The sequence below is a fragment of the Anguilla anguilla genome, chromosome 11 (genome assembly GCF_013347855.1).
Source record: "Anguilla anguilla isolate fAngAng1 chromosome 11, fAngAng1.pri, whole genome shotgun sequence".
Classification (NCBI taxonomy): Eukaryota; Metazoa; Chordata; class Actinopteri; order Anguilliformes; family Anguillidae; genus Anguilla; species Anguilla anguilla.
In genome coordinates, this window is record NC_049211.1 from 42,124,353 (window position 1) to 42,144,320 (window position 19,968).

At 46.2% G+C, this 19,968-nt stretch overlaps 1 protein-coding gene across 1 annotated transcript in view; it reads left to right on the forward strand.

Moving 5' to 3' along the window:
- LOC118208669 (leucine-rich repeat-containing G-protein coupled receptor 6) overlaps window positions 1-19,968 on the forward strand; it is a 94,652-nt gene that overhangs the window by 68,111 nt on the left and 6,573 nt on the right. Inside the window, exons 5-15 of the mRNA XM_035383553.1 lie at window positions 628-843; window positions 1,885-1,956; window positions 10,876-10,944; window positions 11,813-11,884; window positions 12,179-12,250; window positions 13,017-13,085; window positions 15,034-15,105; window positions 16,625-16,690; window positions 17,509-17,580; window positions 18,395-18,466; window positions 19,573-19,698. Coding sequence (XP_035239444.1) covers window positions 628-843; window positions 1,885-1,956; window positions 10,876-10,944; window positions 11,813-11,884; window positions 12,179-12,250; window positions 13,017-13,085; window positions 15,034-15,105; window positions 16,625-16,690; window positions 17,509-17,580; window positions 18,395-18,466; window positions 19,573-19,698 — 978 coding nt within the window. The remainder of the gene's footprint in view (window positions 1-627; window positions 844-1,884; window positions 1,957-10,875; window positions 10,945-11,812; window positions 11,885-12,178; window positions 12,251-13,016; window positions 13,086-15,033; window positions 15,106-16,624; window positions 16,691-17,508; window positions 17,581-18,394; window positions 18,467-19,572; window positions 19,699-19,968) is intronic.

The following is a 19,968-nucleotide window of genomic DNA, read 5'->3' on the forward strand; positions in this document are numbered from 1 at the left end:
CGAGGAAGCGCCCGGGCTGAGGGGGGGGGGGGGGGAAGCGCTCCACTGGTACAAACACCGCTGCGCTAACTTCAAGATGTTCCAGTCAGCTCAGCGCTACAGAGAAGCCCTGTGAAGAGCGGGGGTTATGGGGGTTACGGGGGTTATGAGGGTTATGGGGGTTCTCTCCCGTGTTTACCCACTTTCATTTGTCCCAATTATAAGGAAAGTCACGCCAGTCCTGTGGCGATGCTGGAGAGGAGAGCCCTTCCCTCTTCCAGAGTGCAAGCCACAAACACATTTGGCGGGCTTAGCGCCAAATTCATTCTTTTGATTGAAGGGGAAGGGGGGGTGGGGGGAGTGGGCTTGCGGAAGGCTGAGGAAGATGCAGAGGCGGACAACTTGGCAGTTTTTTTCTGTTCGGTGGGGTGGGGGGGGGGGGGGTTGATCATTGTGAAATCCTTCCGGTTCTCTCTCTCAGGAGCATTTAACACACCTGTGCTTCTACGCTTCTATAAAAAGCTATGCAGATAAATTGGTACCCTGCGCTCGCTGGGGTCGACCCCAGAGTTGCCCGTGCCACGGGAAGGCCCGTGAGCGGCTGGCTAACGCGCCCCTCCCCCTTCCCCTCCCTCCCTCCCTGCACAGGCGCCTGGACGCCAACCTGATTTGGGAGGTTCCCGAGCGGACGTTCGCGGGGCTGCGGTCCCTCAGGCACCTGTGGCTGGACGACAACGCCCTGACGGAGATCCCGGTGCGGGCCCTCAACCGCCTGCCCGCCCTGCAGGCCATGACCCTGGCGCTCAACCGCATCGCCCACATCCCCGACTCCGCCTTCCGCAACCTCTCCAGCCTGGTCGTCCTGTGAGTACCGCTCCACCGGGCCCGGTAGAATCAAGAGATGCTCACGAAAGCTAGACCTGACAAAGGCCGTTGCAGGTCGGCACCAGTAAACTTGCCTGTCAGCATTGAATAGTGTTCCGGTGTTTCTCCTTCTCGACAATCCACTTCAAAACGCCCTGGCACCTACTATTTTTTTTTTTCAGATGTGCAAACATGACCTTGCTTTTAGTGCAAATTAATATGATCATCGCTCAGCCGCATTTAGTAACAACTAGCCTTGCATTCTGAAGATATGAGTCCACCATACCCTTATGGAACTTCCAGAACTCGTCACTGTTGTTATTTCATTTTTTGTTCACTGAAGGTTGTATGATAATGTATTTGTCATGCTTATCTGAATACACTCCAAATACTCTTTGTGCGTGCAATAGCATATATGCATTTATATAATGCATATGTCTTCGACTGCTTTGAAATTCTGTTAACCTAGAGGCAAAGCAGATGTCCTCTGAATTTTAATCACCCATTCAAAACATTCCATTGAACGTCTATGTCACCGCTGATTTATAAAGTCGCACTACCACAACATTCCAAGCAATGCGCCGTAGGGTATTTGTGGTTTAAGACATTTATGAAAGACTGTGTACTGCTAGCGAAGGTGCTGTGTAGTGTTTATGAAGGAGTTACATATCTCTAATGAGGGATAGAAAACATTACCCAAAATCATCGCAGAAAACAGGCGGACCAGGGTTTCTTGGATTTTGCTCCTAGCCATTAGGCAGATATGTGCCTCTCCTCTGATAGATGCTAGCTGTAGTGTGACAATGCTGTCTCTGGCTCATGAACGGAAATGGAAATTGTGTAAGGTAGCTGCATTGGAAATTGCTGCATGTGCAGTGTCTTATCAGGGGTGTAGGTGAGATGTAAGTGACTCAAGAGGCAATTCAATTCCAAAGAGTATGAGATAATGTTTTTTCTGAAGTAATTAGTTATGCCTGATAAACTATTATTTAAAAATATTTGACCTTTAACCTTCTCGTCATTATCTTTTTCCATGTCTAGCCATCTTCATAACAACATGATCCAGACTCTCGGAAAGAACTGCTTTGAAGGGCTGCACAGTTTAGAGACCCTGTAAGTACAAGGCATCTTTTTTTCAAGGCATCTTAAAAAAATAAAATAAAATAAACTTGCTACACTATGACTAAACTGAGGCTGGAAGACTACAAATGTAAAATGATGACTGACTTTGTCGTACAGTCCACAAATGACATGCATTTTCAAATATGAGTTACAAATAAGATTTGGGCAGACACACATATCTTGCACTTACACACAACTTTATTCCAAATATTTTTTTTTTGCTAAGATCCTCAAAGGACCTGGTTTATTTGGACAGATAAAGCATGCAAATCACACGCACTTCCTGCAATGCTTCTATGGTTTAGCCCACTTATGTTATAATACGGACAGAAGGATAGGAGACAGAAATTCTTGCTTCCCGTATACACCAATGCATACAAGCACAGTGCCGGCTGTGGAATCCAACACCCTGTAACCGCAAGACATCGAGTAGAATAAACCAGTATGTTTGGCCGTGTTCTTACCGCAGGCACGACATGGCACAATCACTTGTGCCCCAACAGCTCAGTGCTTATTCACGCATTAGCACAGTCGGATGACTGAGTGATTCACCCGTTCACCCTTGCAGTAATGGGGAGATGGTCGAGGTCTTTCTGGGACGCTGTCAGATGTTGTTTTCCGGCTAGATTGAGCTGTGACTGTGAAGCCCGCGCTAGTCTCCGCGTATTGTGCTCCGGAGTAACCCGGCCAGCTCTCTCCACACATCGGCTTAGCCACCGGCATGCTTTTTATTCATAAGGCCATTCTCGGCAGACTCCCCCTGCCATTTATCTTTGTTTGTGTCCCAGAAATGTGGAACTTATGGGTTATGGTCTCAGGGCCCTGTGCTCATGACTGCTGTTCCTACTGCTCGGTCTGACTTGGAAAGGAAGGCCATTGTAAAGTCTATGGAGTCGATCGATAACTGTGGCCATTTTAAATTGATAATTCGATTGTATTACTCCTTTGCACTTTTGTTACATGGCATTTTTAGCATGACTGTTGTCTTGATGTTAGTTTTATTGTTGCGTCTTAAAATATAATAATAATAATAATAAGAAGAAGAAGAAGAAGAAGAAGAATTGTGAATTCTTTAGATACACTGTACGTTAATGTGTATTATATTGCGCTTAATAAAGATGACACTGATATTATCCCAAAATAATTGCCTCCTCAATCAGATCAGTTTGAAGTAACTGTATAGGTAACAGGCTGTTTTCCCACTGGCTGGTTTCAAAAAATAATTTGCAACAACATGCGAAGGATCGATGCAAACCCTGATTTCGTACTTCACCAGAAATGCCAATACCTGGCACTGCATGGTACATAATATGGTTTTCATGTGTTTAAACAAACTCACGCTCTTGTCTGAATTTCGTCTTTTCAAATATATTCTTCGGTAAAACATCAAACAACTGCTGAAAGAGAAAAAGAACATTTTTTGAACTGACAATTTCAAAATTATTTAAGACACTTTGCCTAAATGACAGTGCTATATATTTTTTTTTTCTCTTCACTATTCAGTGTTCAGAAGTATAGACTTATGGATTTAATTTCCATTTGGAAATTAAAATTTTAAAGAAGGTCAAATAAATAAAACTATGCATTGATTAAATAAATCAGAGGACTGCTGCTGTTTGATTCTTGGCTAATTCAAGTGCTTTAAATATAATATAAAGTGGGGGAGGGAACAGCCTTCATTGACGTATAAAGCATCTCACTTTTGCAGTTGTTAGAATCCAATCCAGATTCTTGGCAAGAAATGCTGTGTGAAAATAAATCTGATTTAAAATATTTGCTGTAAATTTTCTGAGCACTGGAACATGACGTGAAATGAATTTAAGAGGCGGAGAGTGAGTCAGAGAGGTGAAGGGAATGTTTTACACCTGCTTTTTAATGGCCAACTGAAGTGCAAAGACTGACACCAGAGTTTATGGGAAGTTTTGGGGGCTGGGATATATCAATTATCCAACTTCAGCCTTCATTCAGAAGTTATCACAAAAACAAATAAAATAAAGCAAAAAAATCAGATGTGCAGTTTACAGCATGGAATTCCAGGCATATTTAAAATAACTGCCTGGTGACTGAAGAACAGAAAACAGGCTTAATTCAGACAGAACATATTGTGGCTGAAATATTACAGACGCTTCATTCTAAATATTACATGCACGCAACGTCTATATTAAGCGTATAAATGTTGTAAAAATTACATTATAAAAAACGTATATAAATTCTGTGTGTTGTAAATTTATTTGTACTGTGGACCCCTCGTCGGTCCTGCAAGAGACTTCAGTCTCAATGACACCATCTGAGTGATAAAGGTCGTGTGAAAATGCTTTTTGATATTGGGCTATTCCGCATCAGTGAGTGATATAGAGTTATATCAAACCAAGGCCCTTTACGACAAATATAGAGAGTTCCAATGAAAGTCCTGCTTTTTCAGTTCACTACAGAAATACTCACTCCTATGAATGGCTGTTTTCAGAAGGAAGACCTGATTAATCCAGTGGCAACTGTATAAGTGGTAATAATATTTCTAATAGGACAGTGCAAACAGTAAGAAAGTACTCTATGTGCGTGTGAGGGGGGGGGGGGGGTGTGAATTTGAGATTGCACTTCAGAAATACAGATCCACCATAATTAATATGCCAAACTGCATAAGTTAGATCTCTGCTGTCCTGTTCTGACTGCTAATACTAGGAAACAATTGCATGTTGTGGACACGTCAGAAACGGTGAGCTGTGCACCGTGTATATGAATGCGGGCTTTATTTCGGTTATAATTAAGGCAGAATGTCAGAGCTAATCCACATGGACTGTGATCCCTTACGGGTAATGTGAGCCAGGTCAATGTAACCTGCATAATCTGGAGCAGTGGTAATAGAAAGCATGCACTCCGAAGATCCTGAGTTTTTGTGTGAGTAACCGGCCTATGGTCTGGATGGGTTGTACTGTGTGTCTGTGTGTATAACAGGCCTGTAGTCTGGGTGGGTTGTATTGTGTGTTGTTTGTGTGAGTAACAGGCCTATGGTCTGGATGGGTTGTACTGTGTGTCTGTGTGTATAACAGGCCTGTATTCTGGGTGGGTTGTACTGTGCGGCTGTGTGTATAACAGGCCTGTAGTCTGGGTGGGTTGTACTGTGTGTCTGTGTGTATAACAGGCCTGTAGTCTGGGTGGGTTGTACTGTGTGTCTGTGTGCATAACAGGCCTGTAGTCTGGGTGGGTTGCATTGTGTGTTGTTTGTGTGTGTAACAGGCCTGTAGTCTGGGTGGGTTGTACTGTGTGTCTGTGTGTATAACAGGCCTGTAGTCTGGGTGGGTTGTACTGTGTGTCTGTGTGTATAACAGGCCTGTAGTCTGGGTGGGTTGTACTGTGTGTCTGTGTGCATAACAGGCCTGTAGTCTGGGTGGGTTGTATTGTGTGTTGTTTGTGTGTATAACAGGCCTGTAGTCTGGGTGGGTTGTACTGTGTGTCTGTGTGTATAACAGGCCTGTAGTCTGGGTGGGTTGTATTGTGTGTTGTTTGTGTGAGTAACAGGCCTATAGTCTGGGTGCGTTGTACTGTGTGTTTGTGTGTATAACAGGCCTGTAGTCTGGGTGGCTTGTACTGTGTGTTTGTGTGTATAACAGGCCCGTAGTCTGGGTTTGTTGTATTGTGTGTTGTTTGTGTGAGTAACAGGCCTATAGTCTGGGTGGGTTGTACTGTGTGTTTGTGTGTATAACAGGCCTGTAGTCTGGGTGGGTTGTATTGTGTGTTGTTTGTGTGAGTAACAGGCCTATAGTCTGGGTGGGTTGTACTGTGTGTCTGTGTGTATAACAGGCCTGTAGTCTGGGTGGGTTGTATTGTGTGTTGTTTGTGTGAGTAACAGGCCTATAGTCTGGGTGGGTTGTACTGTGTGTCTGTGTGTATAACAGGCCTGTAGTCTGGGTGGGTTGTACTGTGTGTCTGTGTGTATAACAGGCCTGTAGTCTGGGTGGGTTGTACTGTGTGTCTGTGTGTATAACAGGCCTGTAGTCTGGGTGGGTTGTATTGTGTGTCTGTGTGTATAACAGGCCTGTAGTCTGGGTGGGTTGTACTGTGTGTTTGTGTGTATAACAGGCCTGTAGTCTGGGTGGGTTGTATTGTGTGTTGTTTGTGTGAGTAACAGGCCTATAGTCTGGGTGGGTTGTACTGTGTGTTTGTGTGTATAACAGGCCTGTAGTCTGGGTGGGTTGTATTGTGTGTTGTTTGTGTGAGTAACAGGCCTATAGTCTGGGTGGGTTGTACTGTGTGTCTGTGTGTATAACAGGCCTGTAGTCTGGGTGGGTTGTATTGTGTGTTGTTTGTGTGAGTAACAGGCCTATAGTCTGGGTGGGTTGTACTGTGTGTCTGTGTGTATAACAGGCCTGTAGTCTGGGTGGGTTGTATTGTGTGTTGTTTGTGTGAGTAACAGGCCTATAGTCTGGGTGGGTTGTACTGTGTGCTTGTGTGTATAACAGGCCTATAGTCTGGGTGGGTTGTACTGTGTGTTTGTGTGTGTAATAGGCTTATGGTCTGGGTGGGTTGTACTGTGTATCTGTGTGTGACGGTCCGGGTAGGGGGGACCCAAACGCAGAGGGAAAAAAAAACACAAACTCAAAAGGGAAAATTAACAAAGACTTTACTAACACGGCAAACAACCAGGGAACATAAAAGGACACGAAGGGCAAAAACACCAACTCAAAAAATATCTAAATAAAACAGAAAACAAGAGGAACTCACAAACATGGGCAGTGCAGAACACAGGCAGGTAGAGGACAAGGGCAGGTCAAACAGAGCACAAGGACAGGTCAAACAAAACACAGGCAGGTATATTCAATCCGAAACAAAACATAAGTCAGAACAAACACAACTCGGGGACAAACACAAGTGAGAACAAACGCAGGCAGGTAAATACAGTTTGCAACAGAGATTGGAAACAAACACAACTCGGGAACAAACACAAACAGGTAAAAAAAAAACGCAGGCAGGTATAAAAGGTCTGAACATTCTTGGGCAACAAACACAAGGAACCAGCACCCGAGTCAAGGGAACAGAGAACTTAAATAGACAGGGGTAACAAGACACAGGTGAACTCAAAAAGCAATCAAACTAAAAGGAGGGGATAAGACACAGGTGGGAACAATGACGGGATAACGAGACAATGAAACAATCATACAATTAACAGGGGGGGAGCAGGACACAAAACAGAAGTGCCGCCATCTGGCGGCCCAACAAGGGAAACACAGACAGGAAAACAGGACCATGACACTGTGTGTATAACAGGCCTATAGTCTGGGTGGGTTGTATTGTGTGTTGTTTGTGAGTAACAGGCCTATAGTCTGGGTGGGTTGTACTGTGTGTATGTGTGTATAACAGGCCTGTAGTCTGGGTGGGTTGTATTGTGTGTTGTTTGTGTGAGTAACAGGCCTATAGTCTGGGTGGGTTGTACTGTGTGCTTGTGTGTATAACAGGCCTATAGTCTGGGTGGGTTGTACTGTATGTTTGCGTGAGTAACATGCCTATAGTCTGGGTGGGTTGTACTGTGTGTTAGTGTGAGTAACAGGCCTATAGTCTGGGTGGGTTGTACTGTGTGTTAGTGTGAGTAACTAGGCCTATAGTCTGGGTGGGTTGTACTGTGCGGCTGTGTGTCTAACAGGCCTATAGTCTGGGTGGGTTGTACTGTGTGTCTGTGTGTATAACAGGCCTATAGTCTGGGTGGGTTGTACTGTGCGGCTGTGTGAGTAGCCAGCCTATAGCCCAGCCCACGCTATGGTAGGGCATGTGGAGTGTAGGATCACTGGTCGGTTCAGGAAATTGAAAGCATCATTCTGCTGGACCGTATCAGAACAAATGCAAAAATAGAAGGCCGATTATTTTTCCAAGCATACGGAGAGCAAAACCAGACATCTCAAACGGTACATCTGTCGTGAATCGTTTTGTCTCCCGTTCATTGTATCTTTACCCGTTTGGCCAGTGTCTTTCTTGGGACTGCTATAACCAAGGAAAATTGTTTTTACACGATTTTAAAATGTAACAATGAATTTATATTAAAAGAGAAATAAAATATGTTATTTCTCCTGCTAGTCCTGCTAGGATTAGGGGGATGGGTTAGAGTTAGTGGGGTGGGTTTGGGTTAGGGGGGTGTTGGGGGGGTGGGTAAGGGTTAGGGGGGTTAGGGTTGGGGGTAAGTTAGGGTTAGAGGGGTGAGTTGTTAGGGTTGGGGGGGTGGGTTAGGGTTAGAGTTAGGGGGGTGGATTGTTAGGGTTGGGGGGGTGGGTTGGGGTTAGAGTTAGGGGGGTGGGTTGGGGTTAGGGTTAGGGGGGTGGGTTGGGGTTAGGGATAGGGGGGTGGGTTAGAGTTAGAGGGGTGGGTTAGGGTTAGGGGGGTTAGGGTTTGGGGTGTGTGTTAGGGTTAGAGGGGTTGGGGGGTTAGGATTGGGCGGGTGTGTTAGGGTTAGATGGGTGGGTTGGGGTTAGGGTTGGGGGTGTGTATAAGGGTTAGGGTTAGGGGGGTGGGTTAGGGTTAGGGTTGGGGGTGTGTATAAGGGTTAGGGTTGAAGTGGGTTGGGGTTAGGGTTTGGGGGGTGTGTTAGGGTTAGGGTTTTGGGGTGTGTGGGGGTTAGGATTTGGGGGATGTGTTAGGGTTAGGGTTTGGGGGGTGTGTTAGGGTTAGAGGGGTGGGTTGGGGTTAGGATTTAGGGGGTATGTTAGGGTTAGGGTTTAGGGGGTGTGTTAGGGTTAGAGGGGTGGGTTGGGGTTAGGGTTGGGGGTGTGTATAAGGGTTAGGGTTATGGGGGTGGGTTAGGGTTAGGGTTGGGGGGGTGGGTTAGGGTTGGGGGTGTGTATAAGGGTTAGGGTTGGGTTGGGTTGGGGTTAGGGTTTGGGGGGTGTGTTAGGGTTAGAGGGGTGGGTTGGGGTTAGGATTTGGGGGGTGTGTTAGGGTTAGGGTTTGGGGGGTGTGTTAGGGTTAGAGGGGTGGGTTGGGGTTAGGGTTTGGGGGGTGTGTTAGGGTTAGAGGGGTGGGTTGGGGTTAGGGTTTGGGGGGTGTGTTAGGGTTAAGGTTTGGGGGGTGTGTTAGGGTTAGAGGGGTGGGTTGTTGTTTGGGCAGCTGGCCTGCAGCTGTGGTGTCCACCAGCAGAAGAGCCGTCCACACAGCTAGCAGTGGAACGTGCATGGACCTCTGCCTCATGCATTAGCCACCCCCTGCGACACACACACACACGCATGCACACGCACACGCACACACACAGACATACACACACACACGCAGACATACATGCACACACACATACACTCGCACACACACACACACACACAGACATACACACACGCATGCACACACACACACATACACTCGCACACACACACACGCATGCACACACGCACACACATACACTTGCACACACACACACACATGCACACACACACACACACGCAGACATACATGCACACACACATACACTCGCACACACACACGCACACACACACACACTTGCACACACACACACACGCAGACATACACGCACACACACACACACATACACTCAGACACATACACACGCATGCACACACACACACGCAGACATACATGCATACACACATACACTCGCACACACACACACAGACATACATGCATACACACATACACTCGCACACACACACACACACAGACATACATGCATACACACATACACTCGCACACACACACACACACAGACATACATGCATACACACATACACTCGCACACACACACGCACGCACACACACACACACACATGCACGCACACACATACACGCAGACATACACGCACACTCGGACACACACACACGCACGCACACACACACACGCACGCACGCACACACACACACACACACACACACACACGCAGACATACACACACACACACACATACACTCGGACACACACACACGCACACACGCACACACTCGCACACACACACACACACACACACACACACACACACACGCACGTGCAGAGGACATGCTTGTGCAAAACCTCACCTGGGCTCAGGTCTCCTTTAATTCAAGGACTCAGTTCAAAAGGCGTGGGCCCTGTGCCAGAAACCTTCCCCTAAACATAAACATTTAGAGCGTTTTGAAAGCTCACGCTTAACACTGAAGGGTAAGACTTATAATTACACGGATAATGAGGCGCAGTCAGTCGGGTATTTTGATAGTCTATGGAGAAGCTATCATGACCACAAGGGCTGGGCCACTAAGAGGAGTCCTGGGGCTAAATCCAGGCCTATTTACCCCCCCCCCCCCCCCCCCGCCCCCGCCCCACACACACACAGTCATTTCTATATATTTTCTTTTCCTTTTAATTCCTCTCATATTGAGTGCAAACACAGCGCCATAAAAAAGAAGCTTTCTTGAATTAAAGGCTTTTCTTGATAATTGTTCCCTTTCATTTTGAGCGGAATCAAGTTGAAGAAAAACTGGAGTAAAACAATGGAATCTTTTGAAAACATCAATTCACATGCAAACACGTTCCTGCGACACCTGCACAGGAGGTTTCAGAACCATGACAACAGGGACGTTTTTTTCTCTGGCTTAATTCCTTGTTTCCTAGACAGCCATTAAATGCACATTCCAACATAAAGACCTTGTGAAATAGAGGTTGTCAGATGTAAGACCAAGACTATCAAACTAGTTGTCTCCGTCAGCAAACAGTCATAACCAAATGTTATATTGCTGGTGTTCTGATCTTGATCTTGATCTTCTACTTAAGCAAGGGAAAATTAACTAAGGAAAGCAATGTGCAATGAACATGCATACACGCAAACCCCATGAACACACAAAGAAATCTGTAAAAGAAGCAAGCACACAACCTAAAAGATGTTTTAAGATGAATTCACAGCACAGTCATTTCTCCTTTTTGCCAATGTGACAGTTGTCTCTTCTTCTCAGAGACCTGAACTACAATGACCTGCAGGAGTTCCCAGTGGCCATCAGGACCCTAACCAAGCTTCAGGAACTGTGAGTGTGAAAAGTGCGCTGAGCTTCTGCAATCCTGCAGCTTCACTGAGAACAGTGCGCTGAGCTTCTGCAGCTTCACTGAGAACAGTGTGCTGAGCTTCTCCTGCAGCTTCACTGAGAACAGTGCGCTGAGCTTCTGCAGCTTCACTGAGAACAGTGTGCTGAGCTTCTGCAATCCTGCAGCTTCACTGAGAACAGAGCGCTGAGCTTCTCCTGCAGCTTCACTGAGAACAGTGCGCTGAGCTTCAGCAAGCCTGCAGCTTCACTGAGAACAGTGCGCTGAGCTTCTCAAATCCTACATCTTCATCTTTAAAGCCTTCCTTCTCACATGCTCAAGTGTTTTCAGCTTTTGAGAGACAGGTGCTGTTTGTGACATGGAGCGTGCTCACCACACATTAACGGGCTCTGAAACTCAGTCACCAACAGCTAAACTCTCCTGACTACTTCGAATAAGAGCAGGAATGGGTTTTCCTGAAATTATTTTTAAAAATAAAACAAGATCAGTGTACACACAAAGCAATGTATTTTGGCACAGAAGGCACAAGACGCCTACCTAACTTGGCCTCTGTTCTGTGGATGAATAAGGGCTCCTGGGCTCCTGAGCAGAGTAGCTGCCACATATCTGTGTGACATCCACACGCTCAGTGACCAGAGGTGGCCGGGTTATAACCACAGGGAGATTGGTTGCAGCCTACCATCTGCTGCATCTTCAGGATTGTGAAGAGAATAGGCTGTCATAAATGTGTCAGAATCACATTATTACATCTAGTGCTATATTTAGTCAACAGTCTATAATTTGAAAATAAGACATGGCCATGTACTTGCGTATGGCAGTGATGATGACATGAGATTTGTGCATTCTACACAGGGGATTCCACAACAATAACATCAAGGCCATTCCTGAGCGGGCTTTCGTAGGGAACCCTCTCCTGCAGACCATGTGAGTGCTTCTTATGGCCAATGGGCTCCTCTCCTAAAAAACAGCCCCAACCGCCAACATGGCCGCCCCCCTAATCGCTCAAGCCCCACTTGATTCTTTCTTTTCCAGCCAAGTATATCAGGCAAATTCTGCAGGTTGACTTCTTGAAAAATCCAAAACTAAATCACCTTCTACTTTGTAACCACTCTGATAATGCTCATGGGCATCTTTCTTCCAGTGACAGCCGATAAACAGCTTCAGTTTGCTGAAACGGAAGCATGAGTAATTGTGCTTTTGTTTTTCTTTCCCTTGCAGTCATTTCTATGAGAATCCCATCCAGTTTGTGGGCAGATCCGCCTTCCAGTTCTTACCCAAGCTGCACACGCTGTGAGTAACCGGAACTGCCCCCCTCTCAGCCTGCAAGTTCCACTAGCTGGAAAGTCAATGTTGAAATTATTACATGGATATTATTAATCTCTTGAGATATATATTTTTTTTAACCCCAATCTATTGCGGTGTGATATTATTAACTTGTTACTTTGTTTCTGTCACTTAAATCTGTAAATGCATCAATCTCCACTCATGAATTTTGGAATTACTTGCTAAAGATGAATTATATGGTTTCACCATGCAAGCTATAGAAAAATAATCAGCACCCTGTCAGCCAATCAGAATCAAGTATTAAACCCAACTGTGCGCTTGCACAAATGTGTATGACCTGCTAAAGGTCAATGTCAGTCACCGTGCTCGGCAACAGCACCCACACAGGGGTATGTCCTTGCCTGGACGAAGTCTGTGAACCTGGTACTTTATAAATCTCTCTCTTTACACGTCCTTAGAAATAATAAATGATGTGCTGAGGAAAGGAGAGGTGCTGAATGAAAGAACACAACCTCCAGGCTGCTCGTTCTACATGGTGTCATGGAGTTGTTTTTGGAAGGGGGCAAGACGCATGCTAGTTTGCTCTCTTGTACAACAAAATGAGCTGTGAGTGTGAGAGTCCAACGGGGTTCAGTTTAACGGGGTTCAGATCACAGTTCTGAATGCTCGGCAACGCCCCCGAGGCTGCTCTGTCCTCTGCGGCCTGCGGGGCCTGCCTCTGCTCGAGCGCGCCGCACTTCACCCCGCGCTGAGCTCTCACTGTCCCTCTCAGGTCCCTGAACGGAGCTACAGAAATAAGAGAATTCCCTGATCTCAAAGGAACCACCAGCCTGGAGATTCTGTAAGTGTCCTTGATCTTTTTCACACATACGTATGCACATGCCAGCACACAAACACACGCACAAGACACACACACACACACGCAAATGCTTGACTGAGAAACTATATGGCTGTAAAACAGGTCGTAAAATTCAGCTCGATCATGTTACAGGATTAATATGCAAACTGAATCACACCCCCAATATAGTGAAAATGCTGAAAAATAGGATTCCATCTCAATCGTTTCCTTAAAATGTTTTTTTTTTCTTCAATTAATTTCTTTCAACACCAGTAAATGCCTTTAATTACTTCAAGGTGGAAAAGTAGCTTGCTCAGTTGCATCTCAGTTTAGCCTCTCTCTTCATTGTGTCACTTCCCTCTCTGAGATAAAGAAACGTGCAGTGATACACAGATTCGTGCTCAGATATCCGCACAAGTTTGGCTAGCGGGTTGCGGTGTGGAAACCGGGTGCATTGTGTGCTTGGGAGGGCAGTGCCTGGGCGCTCGTCTACGCTCTCTGGCGTCGGCTGCGGAGTTCGTAGCAGGCCGATCTCGCCCCGTACGTGATCGGGCATTCCAAACCGGGGAAAAAAGGCATACCTGAGAAGGAAAAAGGGATACTGAAGGTTGGGAATGTCAGCAGCCAGGGCCACCACAAGCCCAGAGGTCGTCTGTCACACAGGTTCAGTCTGTAACCGCTCATTACCAACCACACAAATGCCAAATGCATACAGTTCAGTCCTTGGATGTACATGTTCACCACCAGCTGCAGTCGTGACTCCTGGACCTGGACCTGAACCATGTGTTTATCGTGGCTTCCATACAGCTTCTGGCTGAACATTAGGGTCATTAGTTCATTATAATTCAGAAAATGCATTACATTTGAATTCATTGAAAAATCCTCACAGGATGTTCCTGAAAGGACTAAATTGGAATTGACCACAACCCCGATCACAGCCTATCAAACGCAGGCTCGGCTGACACTGAAGGACGCTGGACACTGTGTCCGCGGACAGATCCCACCAGAAACTGTCCGAGTGTAAATTGGCACGATGCTGTATTCAGGGAGAAGTTATTATATTTTCTGTCGTGATGCTACGCTGAACAGAAGGACCAGCCGAAATTAAATGGTACCTGGTTTGGGCTGCAATAAAGGAAATAATGGTAGTTTATCAATGACTCTTTGACCGTGGAACATGGCAGGGGCAATATTCTGGACGTTATTGCGCGTAACATTTAGGCATGAGAATGCACGTCTCACGTGTCAAACGATTCGGGCGCAGTACAATGACAGGGCTATCCTACTGTCCAAACATAGGCCCATTACCCCAACACTGGTGTGCTGGTTTGGCATGCGTGCTCTCAGGACCTGCTGCACGTACTCTCGCTGAGCTGCCCGTGTCAACCTCGCTCATTTAAAAAATGTGGGTTCCCAAAGAAATATACGTGCTTTCCTTTCCCCGATGCCAAGTTTGGTGCTAGCGTGGTGTTAGTGACCAATGGAGACACACGAGAAGGCCTCTTCAGCATTCTGCGCCCATTGATTGGATAATGGCATTATGTGCTGTCTTTTATTTTATTATTTTGCTAAAGAAATACATTGGTGCACATTTTGTTTTCTTAATGGGTCTGGCTAGCTTGCGTCCAATTGTTCTCGTGTCAGCGTTAATTAACAGAATTTGCCCCTTCCTACTGACAGCAGTAGAGAAAGACGTAGGCCTCTGTTTAAATGGAAAACCCACGAAGGCACATCCTGGCAGGGAGGACAGAGAACAGGACTCCCATTCAGAGGATGATTAGGGGACTGGTCGCCATGGCGAGGGGACGGTGGTGGGCCGGGTGGGGGTGGGGGGGGTCCATTGTGCCCTCTGTCTCTGGCAGTTAGTGTCGCCTGACCGGGGTTTCCCGCTCGCTTCGCGTGGGACAAAAGGCCCCCGGGAACTGACATGTCCAGCGCTTGTGTGTTTCAGGACCCTGACGAGGGCCGGACTCACCTCCCTGCCCCGGAGCCTGTGCCAGCAGCTGCCCAGCCTGCGAGTGCTGTGAGTCCTGCCTCTCCCACCGCAGCCACACGCCCGCAAACCACGCCCACACGCCCGCAAACCACGCCCGCAAACCACGCCCACACGCCCGAAAGCCACGCCCACACGCCCGCAAATCACACCCACACACCTGCAAACCACGCCCACACGCCCGCAAACCACGCCCACATGCCCACAAACCACGCCCACATGCCCACAAATCACGCCCACACACCTGCAAACCACGCCCACACGCCTGCAAACCACGCCCACACGCCTGCAAACCACGCCCACACACCCACAAACCACGCCCACATGCCCACAAACCAGAAAACCACGCCCACACGCCTCTCGCACTGCAGCCACACACCTGTAAACCGGGGGCACTGGGCACGCTCACACAGACAGGAAGTGTACTGCACTGCAGTGCATTATAAATGCATGGACTTCTTAAGAAAGAGTTTTCCAGTGCACCTGGAAATCTTAAGCTGCTTTGCAATTTCTGGGAATAACCTCCTTGCCATAATATGTTCACTTATCCCTGAACATCTAACCTAACTCCTTCTTCCTTGCCATAATTCTTGCAACTTTTGTCTAAAGGTATTAGGCTACCTGTGGTTTTAAAAAAGCTTATGGTAGGTAAGACTTCAGTTGATTTAATTACCCCTCTATCTCCCTCCTACCCCTCCACCTTTCACTTTGCAAAATGATTGGATAGGCTTTTATTTTTTATTTGTAATAAATACATTTGTAAAAATCCAAAGGAGGCCATTTTGAGGAAAGTCGTGTCTGAGATTATTATTATTATTATATTTTTATAAGTTTTTCTAAAGAGAACCACAAGTGGCCGAATACATTTGGATTGTACTGCAATATATACTGTGTGTGTATATATATATATATATATAATTTGCCATATTGTGAAGTGGTGCAATATCTTGATAATATATTTTTTTATATTCTCAAAATGTTCTATTTCCTACTGAAATAGAAATGCTTATTATGGTCAATGCAGAAACACTTAGAAACACAAAGCAGAAAGAAAAACAAATATGACTGTGAAATATGCCATTACCACAGTTAAGAAATGATTCCCTTGCAAAGGCAGGCATAAGTGGAACATTTTAGTGCTCTTATACACTCTGTCATGGTTAAGATTTTCTAGGGCTTGTGGTGAGTGCACTGCACAATGTCTGAATCATCCTGTACGCTCCACAATGAGAAACATGGCTTTGCACAAGAAGGAGCTTGTCGATTTCACAAGGAGAACTTAAATTATGGCATCTTAAAAGGGGGTCAAGTGCACCTTTGAGAAGGAGTTATAATTAATGGACTGTAGAAAAGATGAGAAACCAACCAGCATGTCCCAGACTGCATCTCTGTCTATTAAAACATCAGCCTGCGTCTCCTAAATCTGGCATCTTTTTATAGGAACTGAAGGCACGGTTTTCAGCTCCTCGCTCACCTGTAACTGCAGAAAATGCGAGCAGCAGGCGTCCATGTGCTTGGCAGTAAAGTCTGTCCTCTCCGTGTTTTACAGGGAGCTGTCTCACAACCAGATAGAGGAGCTGCCCAGCTTCTATCACTGCCAGCGGCTCCAGGAAATGTGAGTTTGCGTGTGTGTGCGTGTGTATGTGTGTGCGCGTGCATCTGTGTGTATGTGCATGTGTGTGAGTGTGTGTGTCTTTGTGTGAGTTTGTGTCTGTATGTGTGTGTGTATGTGTGTATGTGTGTGTGTGTGCGTGTGTATGTGCATGTGTATGTGTGTGTGTCTTTGTGTGAGTTTGTGTGTGTATGTGTGTGCGTGCATCTGTGTATGTGTGTGAGTGTGTGTTTGTGTGAGTTTGTCTGTATGCGTGCATGTGCGTGCATGTGTGTGTATGTGCGTGTGTTTGTGCGAGTGTCTGTATGTGTGTTTGTGTGTGTGCGTGTGCATTTTTTGTGTATGCGCGTCTGTGTGTGTGCGCGCTGGCATGTGTATGTGCGTGTGTGTTTGTGTGCGTGCGCGTGTGTGCATGAGTGTATGTGCGTATGTATGTGCGTGCATGCGTATGTGTGTACATATGTGTGTATATGTGTGTGTGTGTATGTACGTGTGTATGTGCATGTGTGTGTGAGGCAAAATGGCTCTCAAGCAAGTGCACTCAGGAGAAATCTCTTAACTGATAATACACGTAAATCAATACCATGGTTATTCATAAATGATTTTCTGTGTACTACAACATATTAATACACACAATTGCACAACATTTTTCAAGAGTGCAAGCATTTCCTTTTAGAAGTTAGTCTTTTGACTTCTTCAGTTATTTTCTTATAATTCAAGTCAAGCTAGCCGGCAAGCTTCTTGTTTTAATGGAGCCCTCCTCTCCTTTTGTGGAGTAAAGGGGCAGCCCTCTTAGCCCTTTTGTTTGGGTGCTTTCGCAGAGGCCTCCAGCACAATCTGATCCGGGAGATCACCTCCAGCACGTTCCAGCAGCTCGGGTCCCTGCGGTCACTGTGAGTGCGCAGCAAACACACTTTAAACGCCTCATAAATATGCACGAATGGACATAAACCTGATGTTTAGGAGAAACGTATATGTATGGAACATTCATAAAAATACCCTTTCATGATACAAAAAGGGTTGGGACAAATATACTGTTGTCATATTGTATGTTTTTATTTTATTGTTACCATCTATGTGTCACGTACACCTTCAATAACATATTCCAATATATATTTTTGTTATGGGAAGGAGGGGGGGGGGGGGTATTCCCAATAGATACCTGAAGCCCTCATTGCACCTGCCCCCTCCAGAGCGAAACCCCTCGCTCGTTCACTTGTGCTCTGCCCATTGTACTGTGGTCTCAGAGCGCGTAAGAGCTGTTGGCGGTGCGGGACTGGTGCGTGCAGCGGCTCGGGTCCTGCTTCGTGTCCCCCTGTCGGTTTCGCGGGAGTCAGCGTGCTGAAAGCTGGCTGTAACCCAGCAGCCGGCTAACCCATCGTCTGCGCAACACTCCCACCTTGTGGTCAAGATCAGCCGGGAATGACAGAATGTGAACAGTGCACTCTATGTCTCTCCAATCAGAGTAGAGTTTTACTCCAATCAGGCTTTACTTTCAGCTCACAAAAGACATGTGGACAGAAGGAACCTAAAACTAGATGAACACTCCTAGTCCAAAAAGCTTTTTGAAACCACGCTGTTGGTTTTGCGCTCAGAAAACCAGGACCAATATTTTTCTTAAACTGCATTGTATCTTTATACCGGTGCGCAGATATTATCTTTTAATCTACAAGATTGAACATTTCTTGTGGTTTGCCTCTGTTCCAGTGACCTGAGTTGGAATCGCATTGAGACCATACACCACGACGCCTTCGCGTCCCTGCGGAGCCTGGTGAAGCTGTAAGTCTTTGAATGCCACGTTCAACAGATAGTGGAGCCTTTTTTAAATACAACATACCGAAATTTAAATCTGGCGACACTCTCAGGGACCCCATCCAAGAATCTGAAACTTTAATGAGACTTCAACTTGCCAAGAGCCGTTAGCTTACATAAACATTTGGATTTCTCGATCCATTATGTCTGCGTTTGTCTCGCTGTGAAAATGCTTTCCCTGGCATTGGTTAAGTAGCTTCAGTCGCATTTATGGAAAGCAACGGCAGCGGGTGAAGTGGACAAACATGTTTTGAAGTCCTTATGAATTGAACTTTATTACGTCAAGGCCATACTAAGGAGAAAACAGAGGACTTAAATAAGCTCACTCGGGAAGTAGGCTTTTACATCTGTATGAAAACGTAAGCCCAGAATCTGGGGTTACAGGCAGCACGTGGGGGTCTCAGACTTGGCCCTGGGGTTCCCCACTGTATTCAAATTTTTGTTCCAGCCACACTTGCAGTCACTGAATTGTAAGGAGCGATTCACTTTTCTTCATTGGACACCACTACTGTGTGCTGAGGGAGGACATACGCTCTTAAGTCCAGAGAAATGGCTGTACCACAAATAAATGTCCCATACCCACACTCAAGCACTTTTAATCTGCCAGATCAACTAATGTTTAATGTAATGTTCAATGTGGTGGATGACTTGCTTGTATAATTCAATTCAGTTCAATTAAAAGGTAATTATATTTAAATTAATCAAATTACAGATTGGTTGAATGATGTGTGGAGTTCAAATGAGAAAAAATAAGCCTAAAAATATATAACTTAAGCCTGTTCTTAGCACTTTAATTGATCGGGAGATTAGTTACAACCCAAGGGGGTCTCTAGGTGGGACAAAGCAGGATTACTGAGTTAGCTGGTTAACTGTGCTGAGCAAACCCGGAGCAGTTCTTTTTACTTCAGTCCAAGTTCCAGATTAGGGAGGGTTCCAGATTTTACTCAGCGCAGTTATCCAGCTAACTGAGTAATCCTGCTCTGTGAAACAGGGCCCAGGGGAGTTTGAGAATCCAGGTAGGGCTGGAAGGAGCTATGCGGCAGCCACGCCCCTGACGATGTTCCTCTTAACAGGGACCTAACGGAGAACCGGCTCAGCATCCTACCCCTGGAGGGGCTCGGGGGCCTGACCCACCTCAAGCTGAGGGGCAATCTGGCACTGTCTGGGGCTTTCACCGCGGAGGACTTCCCCAAGATGAGGTAGGCCAATGCTACGAGCAACCTGTAGGACTGCATGGGAGAGGAACACTGCTACACCTTCTGACCCAATAGTGATGCGGCATTAACATCGGCACGGCCCGTTTTTAAACAAGTTTCCACTGCGCTAAAATAGCCGAGATCTTGAGTAGCTGTTTGAGCTGCAGTGGCTCACGAAGCTCCCCAGGGGTCCCAAAGGCAATCCTGACCATTCCAGTGTGGATCATGGTTGGGACCTCTATGGGCCAATGCACAGTTGGCCATAATGTCAAG